This window comes from Micropterus dolomieu, linkage group LG15 (genome assembly GCF_021292245.1).
Source record: "Micropterus dolomieu isolate WLL.071019.BEF.003 ecotype Adirondacks linkage group LG15, ASM2129224v1, whole genome shotgun sequence".
NCBI lineage: Eukaryota > Metazoa > Chordata > Actinopteri > Centrarchiformes > Centrarchidae > Micropterus > Micropterus dolomieu.
In genome coordinates this window covers 17,625,777-17,635,811 of record NC_060164.1, presented here as the reverse complement: position 1 = coordinate 17,635,811, position 10,035 = coordinate 17,625,777, and the positions used below count along the sequence as shown (strand labels likewise).

General features: G+C 40.0%; 1 protein-coding gene across 1 annotated transcript in view; it reads right to left on the bottom strand.

Moving 5' to 3' along the window:
- Positions 1-589: 589 nt before the first annotated feature.
- insyn2ab (inhibitory synaptic factor 2Ab) overlaps positions 590-10,035 on the bottom strand; it is a 32,547-nt gene continuing 23,101 nt past the window's right edge. The window contains exon 5 of the mRNA XM_046071133.1: positions 590-1,019. Within this exon, the coding sequence (XP_045927089.1) occupies positions 836-1,019 (184 nt within the window). The 3' untranslated portion in view covers positions 590-835. The remainder of the gene's footprint in view (positions 1,020-10,035) is intronic.

Genomic DNA, 10,035 nt, shown 5'->3' with positions numbered 1-10,035 from the left:
GTTATCAACAAAGGTAGGCAGATGTTCAGGTAAGTAGGCCAAGCAGGATCTTAATAGATAAAAAGAAAGAGGAGAGAATAGACAGCGATTTGTACAAAGTTAGGCAGACATTCAGTCAAACAGGCTGAGTAGGATGTTAACAGATAAGAAGAACAGGAGAGAATACACAGGGTTTTGTACAAAGGTAGGCATACATTCAGTCAAACAGGCTGAGCGGGGTGCTAACAGATAAGACGGAAAATGAAAGAATTGACAGGGTTGACATACTGCCATGTACTGTTCTGTTTTTCAGTCTTTTACTCATATTCCTCCCAATAGTAAAATGTTTGTGCTTTGCCGGAGGTGGGGATGATGTCCATTCAAACATTATAGCTTCACTCATAAAAGGACCTCCACATGGTGCCTCCTCTTGTTGCCAAGCAATATGCTCTAAGGGGAAAAAGACCAAGAGTGCATTGCATTGAAGGATGCAATAAAAATACGTAAATATAAAGTGAGAGGTGCATTTAACCACTATATATAACCTCCATCTTTAAAAAATACATGTACAAAAATGTATCCCAAAGCTCACCTAGTTTTTGCAGGTGTGTGTCGGTCCTCTTCAGCAAACATGCCAGAAAAAGGTTTGACAGAATTCAAATTTTTTTGTCTCTGCTGTCCACCAGCTGACTTAATGTGCAGTCTCAACTCAGAACCTCAAATGAACTGGTTTCTGCCATTATCCATTCTCATATGTTGATTGCTCCCTCTGAATACTCCCTCCTTCATTGTGAGAATAACAGGGGTATTAATGTGCCCAATGAAAAGGCTGTTCCCAAAGCCCTTGATGTTTTACTCAAAGGAACCAGAGTTTCCAACGAGCATGCTTTTTGGACTCTGTCTTGGACTTGCGTTTTGGGGTGGATGTGAACACTTCATTGGAGTAAGGCAGAGCGGGGCATTGTTGACTGTCCAGGGGGCAAAGTCTCTTCATCAGGGACTGTAGCTTGTCCTCCTGCTGCTTGAAATCCAGCTCGACACTATAAGACAAGCATAAGAAATTGAATTGAATATTTCGATTATTCAGTTCAGTATTGTACTTACAATACAAGGATTTGATTGTAGATTTCATATATCTTCACTGACAGTAAAATCAGGGGTATGAAGCTGAATGTTTTTAAAGTAAGTGATTTGTCTTTTGGGCAGCTATAACATTTATGACTCAGTTTGTGACTTGTTTTTTTATGTTAGTAATCCACTGATGTCCAGATGGAGACTGGGAGGGAGGCAAATGGTTCAAATGCACCGACAGACACCCTGGCAGCACATATCTCTCACGGCACATATCCATATTCAAGAGACTCCTCCGAGTAATAGAGTTCCTTTGCATCATGTCTGTATTTTGTTTGCATGCAGTCAAAGGGCATTTCCTGCATAGATTATGTTTGTATCAAAAAAGAGCCAGAATGTGGGTTGCTCCTGACATCAGACTTCCACATCCGCCAATATAATCCCAGGCTGGTCATCGTCTGATTTTGTTCCGACACCGTAGTTGAACTCTCTCTCCGATTAAATCTCTCAGGCCTGGGAGAAATGTGGGGCTTAATCCCATCCAAATGAAACCATCGAGAGGCCAAGCAGATCCTGATTAACTGCTTGTATTCAAGCAAGGGATAAACGCATTATTATAAACCATCTCCCTTCACTTTATTGCTATTGATTTCTAGTGCTCTGTTAATGTATTTATTCCTGAAGTATGCAATACGTTTTGGAAATAAAGTGAATAAATCACCTTCTATGTGCCTACCAAAGTGACACTCAACAAACCGTACCTGATGAAATGTTCTGTTGCTTTTTTCATTTGGGGCAGTTTTGATTCATCCTCGTTTTTATTTCTTTCTCTTTTTTTTATCACCTACATTTACTTAAAACACGTTTAAAAAGCACAGTGATTACAGTGGCTTACAAAGCTCATTCCTGTCATTCAAAGTCTAGAGTATTAAAGGTGGAAGGGAGAACCAAAGCTGCCAAAAAAGATGACATCTGACATGTCAAGGTCAAACATGTAGCCCTCTCCATGTCTGCAGGCACACAAATAAACGTTAAGGTACAAAGCTTGGCCTGATGGGGTAACCGCTTTGATGGGCAGTGTAATTAGTTCGCTGAAGGATGTGCCATACGCAAAGTGACATAATAAATCCTGGGAACTGTCAACACACCCTTAAGATAAGTGTCAGTTAAGAACAGAGCTCTATTAAAGCTTTCAGGTGAGAAACTGAAAGGAGGGCTGGATAGTCATTTGGCATGCCGGGACTTCTGATAAATCAATATGTTAGATTAAATGCAAAGCAAGCGGACAATGTACAGGAGCCTGGGTTTGTGGCAACTTGAAACTCAACAGCATTATTGATAAAGGGGATTTTTAAGTATTTTGTTGTATCATAACAAAACCTCTTGTTGCACAGTGCTTTGCTTGTGCGCATTTTCCTTTGTTCTCCACTTAACAAAAGCTTACACTTGCAGCTCTTCTGAACACTGAATCTTCTGACAATGAGAAACTCAGTTTTAAGGATGGACATAAGCCTTTATCTTGGCAGAACTGCTGTTTCATGCAGGATGTGATGCACTTACCACATATCTTATTCATATCATCCATTGTTTTACTTCCTCCTACTTTTATCTCTATTTGTATCTTTTGTTTTTATGTTAGAAGTGTTGTCTTTTACTACTGCTGTTTAAATCATGTTGACTTGACAGAAAGCAGAGCAGAATCACAGCAGCACAGTGTGACACAGAATAGCCTCAGCAATTATTAGGAAATTAATCACTTGGCAGATCACTGCAATTACTGTACGCTGTGGACAAATACCTCAGTGGGAAGTCGGAGGCAGCACTGTACGATGCGGGTGGCACTGGGCAGCAGGTGTTTCAGCAAACAAAAGCCCTATATCTAAGATCATCTCTGTACACAAACAGATTGAAGCGGCTGGAGACAGGGAGGCTTTTCTAGGGCATTCCGCAAAGCAGATTAATCATCTCTTTAGTTATGCAGTGTGAGTAGCTGTTGCTGTGATCAGTGGCGAGCCGTTTGTTGTCTGTGGCCATGGTGTGCTGAGCACCGTTCAATGATTGTTGCTCCTGGGAGGGATTTTGCTGCTGTGAGATGTCTTTTTAGCATGGCATACTCTATTCATTCAGCAGTGTGTACCTGCTCACTACTATTCTCTGTTCTTTCTGCTACTGGCACCTTTCATCGTAAAGTCATTTCTCCTCCTGTGATTTCCCCTTTGGCCATTCACAGTTCAAACTCTCCACTTGACAAGATGAGTGGTTCAGGCTCAGTATAGTGTAACATCTTCAGAACGACATGACGGGGCATAGTAGACTAAATCACCAGAGAGTGACAGTTATTTCCTCCACTGACAGGCAACAGTTGAAGCAGAAACTCCCCACAGGTTATGTAAATCATATGCAGCAATTCTTTCCTGTCATGTATATCAGATATTAATGCCATTGCCATTGTCTATTACATGGCTTTCTACTTCACAGACACACAGAGAGAAACCCGGTCTCCTTAATGAGAACAAAACAGAATAGGCAATCTTGACAATTGTTCACCAAAACAACCACAGCTCTGCCACCTCAGCGTGGGACACAAGCGCTAATTAGCTCCTTGTGTCTCATCATATTGCATTGCAGTTGCCTTTCCCTGAACTTAACTGTTTTTCAAAGTCACTGTGAGTAACAAATTGGAAACACTGCATTGTATACTTTGATTCAAATGCTGGTTCTTGCTCAACACAGCATGATAGGAATAAAATCCTTTAATGCTTTGATCTGAGCGTGTGTTTTAGACTGGGCTTCCTGCTGTACACTAGGTTGACTCAGCGGGCCACATATAATTTGCAGCTGATGCTTGTGTAAATTTAGTTTGAACTCCAAATGTAAGTATAGCATGGTGGATACAGTCTCATCATACAGTACAGTTTCCATCTTTGAGTTGAATGTTTTGGTTCCTTAAAAGGGTTGGTCATCTGAATAATACCAATACTAATACTAATATTACTATTACAACTACTACTGCTAATAATAATAATAATGATTAGAAAAAACACTAGCAAGCTGGGAGCATACTAGCATTAGTCACATTGTTTCTCAGAGCTTCTTTGTGTTTTCTGGTACTGTGCTATTTACAACTCACTATTATTTTTTTTTTCTCATGCACTGTACATCATTTCATTCAATGAAGAGATGTTGATGGGGGTAAAAAATCTCTCCGAGCTAGCAAACGGTCAGCTATGATGCAACACAGCTAAAAATCTCCATCCTCCATTTCTGACTTTATTTCAGATGCCCCTGATTCTGGGAGTAATAGTATCTCAGATTTCCCATAGACAATGTTACATGACTCACAGTTATAGCATGAAACTCTCCCGGATAAATCATCAGTACAAAAGATTAAGAAATGTACATAAAAACTTTAAGGTAGACATTTACTTCGACTCCCAAGGTGCACAAGAAACATCCAGTCACCGAGCTTAAAATTTAGTTACATGCGCCACTGGTGAGTGGAAGCTAAAGACTACCAAGTTGAGAAAAATGAAAAAAAATTGTGAAAACAATTGTGGGTGAATTCAGCAACTGTATCCCTGTGTTTTGTTCTCATCTGTGAAGTGTTTGGAAATCCCTACGTGATATTTTTTTTCCCACCACAGATTTTTGACAACTCTAACTTGACACACACCAGGGGCAAGTTCAATCTCAAAACATTTGGCACCGGTTTGAATCGCTTTCTGATTGAATGATGGCTTCGAGGTATGTTTTCTCCCGTTTGGTGGGCATGTCTCAGGTGTTACCCAATCAACTGCGACAAGTTTGTAAACACAACAGTGTTAAAAAGGCAGGAAAATGCAGTGCGCTTGCGTACACAGTAGGGTGTTAAAGGCACCACTGTTTCCGTTGGAAAAAACGTTTTGCTACGTTTTGTCGGCGCTGAACTTGCCCCAGGTTTGCATTAAATCCTGACCCTATTCTGCCACTGATTGGCTAACCCTTACCCCGCCCTAATCTCAACCTAACCAACAGAGGCAACAAGTACGAGCCAATCAGAGGCAGATTTGTCTAAAATCTGGTGGGAAAAATAATATCGCACCAAAGACTGGCATCTTGTCTGTGCCAATGGTGGCCGAGGCTCATGGGTATTTTATTTAGACCTGTCCCGCATGCCAAAATTACTAGCAAAACATGACTTATCAGAAAGATTGTGAGATCATCCGTGAGAGTCCTGTGTTTCCATGTTAAGTAACATTGAGGACATTGTTTAAATGTGGGCAGATAAACCTTACCAATAGCTAGGTGATCTGGACATATTTTTGTATTATGGGTGAAACGACCCTTTAAGGGATCCTTTTTTTCCCTGATGTGATGGACAGTCTCATAGTTATTCCCCTAATTATTCGTCCATACATTTAGCCTCTCTCTCCCTCTCTTTTAATTGCCATGTATGCCCTATTTGTTGCAATGTTCTATGAGATGCTGCAGTATACCAAAGGTGGGAGGAGACTGTCAGGGGAGAGCCGAGGTCAGAATGACCCACAGATTGATTACCTGAGCTAAGCAGCTGCTAGAGTCCTGAATTTATCGGACATACTGAAGATGCTGAGCTGCTCCAAAATGAAGGTCTACTTCTCAGAGGCTGCTAATGTTGGTTTCAGTTGCAACATGCAGTTGCTGTCTATCTTTGAGGGGTAATTGGTCTTTTGGTCCCATCTTGCTTTGCGTGGCTTGTTTTAATTTGCCTCACTGTACTCAGGCCTAATCATCAACGTGTCACATGGAGTGGTTTGTCCAGCAAGGTGATTACTGCTGCCCTGTCAGCAGTTTAACTCAACGGATTAATAATAGGGATGCTGGTGATGGGATCGTACAGCAGTTTGATTAGTTAGGTAGTTTTATGTGATGGTAAAAAGTACGTCCAAAATAAAGAACAAATAAACAATAAAGAAATTCTCTAAAAACATAATTTAGTCTTGGAATGTTTGAGCACCTGGGTTTTGCTGAAGAATATTAAACAGCACTATTTGCAGAATTGAAGATATTTATGACAATTGCTTTGGCAGAGATAGATAGGACCGTGCTAGATTTCTATCCTGCTTGCCAACTACAGCTCTGCTCTGTTCAATGAATGTTAAAAACAGTTGCGGGAACTGCAAAAAACCCCCAACTATTTAATGATACAGAATACAGAATAAATGATAATCTTCCACTTTATCAGTACTCTGCAGAGTGCATCTTCATGGTGATTTTATTACCATACCACATGTTTTAATTTAGTCATGACAGACACTTCCTTTGCCATCAGAAATTGTTCAGTGTTAATTTAGCCAAGTTGCTTCACCGACATACAGAAGTGGCACACTTTTTCTTATCAAGATAAGATCTGCTTCACAGTGGGCTTCTTGCTTTAAATTATATTCCTGTTTTTATGTGTAATGTTTGCCTCTCAGTTAGATGAACTCAAATGTACTCCCCATTTATTTGCAGTAAGTCATAATTAAAGAATAGGTGCAGTCAAAATCACATAATTTAGAAAATACCCTTCACAGGCTCATATTACCATTTATTTACATACTTCTAGACATTCTTACACACCCACGCTGCTTAAACCCCCCCATACTGAAAGTCACACGTACTTAGGAAGTATTGGCTAAACCCATGAAAACAAATCAATGAAAAGGCCCGTTTGATCAATGGAGACACAAATCCACACACACACACACACACACACACACACACACACTGCAGTATTCTGGCTGTTACACAAGAGATCACCTACAGTACTGTGCGTAAAAAAAAAGGTAGGAGGATGAACACAATAAAATAATTTAAACTAGAATTACTGCCCCATGGTTGTATGCCTCTGACCACCAGTCAAGTAGCAGGTTACATCCATGCCTTTCCACTCATATAATATATTCAATAAATACTTGGACGTAATTAAATAAAATGTATAAAGTGTATTTTTTGACTAAATGGAAGTTATCACTATCGATAATACCTACAGTATGTATGATCCCAGTGAATATACAATAAAAAACTGATTAATGAAGAATTATCATAGATGTATGGCTAAACAGATACACATACTTGATTACTATGGTTTCTTATAGAGTATAGCTACACAAAATGTGGTCATTATGTTTTCTCCTGGCATTTTTAGATGCAAAGCCTCTCGATGAGCTGTAGGTGAAACTCACTCACTCACTCACTCACAGGATCATGATTAGCTAGGCGCATCATACGTAGTTAACAGGCACATGATTCTGATAATGCTCGAAATTCAGAATGAGGCAGGAAGTGAAAAGCAGAATGGACGAGATGGAGGAAAGCCCGTACTGTGCTAGTTATTGTTTACTCATTGTGTCTTCCCAGCCAGTGTGTGAACGGAATCGCCCAATTCATTATTAAATTATGACTAAAAACCTATTTTGATGACCTTTGAGTCAAAAGTGTTACCTGTTCAGTGTACGACTGTGAAATATGGTCACAATCCAATTCCAGGATATTATGATGTCACAGTCAAATAGACCTTTGAGCTTTTGGGTAAAAAAACTTCATCATCATAAAAATGGAAAAAATACTTCTTTGTTACAGTGCATATCTTGATTAAATCTCACCCCGTGTCCTTTGACACATTAATTAATTCTGATCTTTGAGTGATTAATGGAAATTATGATCATGTAGCAATTACAAAGATTATAATCATCTACTGGAAGATTTGTCATTTATTGTTTCACCGTTGAAACTGCTGAAATTTACCACGATAAATTTTAAGTGTTGTAGGTCTATTGTGGGTCAAAGTTTCAAATTTAAAGGGATAGTAAGTGATTGTAATCCAATACATTTTTACATTTTTATGACTAGGAAGTGGTGTGGACCTTGCCACACAACACTGTCCCAGCCAATCAGCAACAGTTAGTGCTCGTGCACAGGAGTGATGGGGGGAGGGGAGAGTACCATTGTGAAGAAGGACAGAAGGCAGAGAAACAGCCAAAGCAGAAAGGGACTAAAGAGAATAAAGGTTTAATGAACAGGCAAGGGCCAAGTTTCAACACTGTAGACAACTAATAGATTTGAAATTTTGGAGAGGTCTGACGGAGCACTGAAGGGAGGGGTGTATTTGTTAGGCAGTTGAGTTCAAATACCAACAGTCCTTCTGCAGAGTCACTTACACTCCCTTTAAGCTTCACACAGCTAGGGGATCCTGAATTATTTACTATTCAATGTTGTTGCCTGTGATACACTGAACCATTTTTCAGGTGCGGTTTATTAAGTTCACCTGTTGATGGGGTTGACTGTAGTTACTATGGAAATTACTTTAATAACTGGAGGATGATTGCATTACTTTGCAATAAAAACTGATACCATGTATGCAGATAGGGCCTGTAATGGCAGCATGTACAAACAGAAAAGAACAAGGCCCAGGATCGAACCGGGTACACCACAAGAAATATTTACTCTTACTGAACTCCCAAGAGCTACAAATTTGTTTCCTGTAGACCTAATGGGTCAAGAAATGTGCCAATGACATCAGGCTAAACTGTACCAATTATACCTATGAGATTAAGAATGCCATTCTGATGTCTTCTACTGTTATGAGGAAAGCTGTGTTTAAAGGAGAGCTTCCTCAGTTCTGTCCACCTTTCATTGAGGTCCTCGGGACTACGATAGAAAAGAAAGGATTTGGAAAACTGATGCGAGGGACACCATGACCCTGGAGATAACAATTGTTTCTGACCTGGACAGCTTGACGGGATTCGGCCAAGTTGGAGCATTGAAAGAGAAAGAGGACGATAATTTGTCTTGGGCCATAGCTATCTTATAACACACCTTGGCCTTGATTAGTTAATATATATTAAAGAGTGGTATGAACAACTGGATGTAGGAGTATCTGGATAAAGGTGATCAGCTGATTTCTATTTAGTTTGTTTGTGGTTGTATTAGTAACATTTAGTCCAACATGAAGAGAGTCGTCACAGATTGGTAGACAGCATTTGAAGGATATTTTTAATTAGTTGAGACACCAGGAATCACCAGTCATCAGGAAAGCAATATTCTTGACATTCTGACTGCTGACACCCGCCAAAAGTAGAATCAGATTCAGGTTCAGTAATTTGGTGTTGCTGAGACCTGGTATGTTTGTTTTGCCTTGAGTGTTGAGGCAGTTTTTTGGTTCTTGCTGAGGAGTGGTGATCTCCCTTTGCCTTTTTGTCAATGGTTGCTGAACCTTATTCTTTGATGGAGACTTTGGCTCATTCTATAGAGGCTTAAGACTGTTTTTCAGTTTTATTGACTGCAGTCCACAGCTGCTCTCCATTGGTGTGGAGGAGTGAGAGTGGCTGTCGCTCTGCAGCGTTCTGTCTCTGTTAACTTGTGTTTTTGGAGAGATATAGAAGGAGGTAAGCCATATGTTTCTATTTTTGCTTCTGCCTCGACCAACATGAGACCAAAGCTCCTGTTTTGATGCATCAAAAGTAGAACCTGATATAGTCTCTAGTCTTGCTCCTCATGCAAGCCACGGTCTCATGTCTGGGTCAGTTGTGGTGTTCATTTTCAGTAGATCTTGATTAGTGTGCTGCCCAGATTTTGAAATGCGTCATCAAAATCTCTTGATGTTAAATCCGTCCGCTCGCACACATTTCCACACCATCCACGGTACATGACACTGTGAACATGAAGACAATAGGCATCATGCACAAATAGTTTTGTATTCTTATGCTAAATCTCTATTACTTTTTCCCGCCCGAGGCTTAGTTATACGAGTTCCCAGTTTTAAGTGATGAATACTGCCTGTTTATGAGTAGGTGAGTGTTCATTATTAGATCATTAGCACAATCATGGAGCTTTAAGTCCTGCTGTCAGACATCAGAAAATTAAAAAACAACAAATTTTGCAGTGTCATTAATGACATTTATTCATTTAGCTGACGCTTTTATCCAAAGTGACTTACAATTGCTATATATGTCAGAGGTCACACGCCTCTGGAGCAACTAGGGG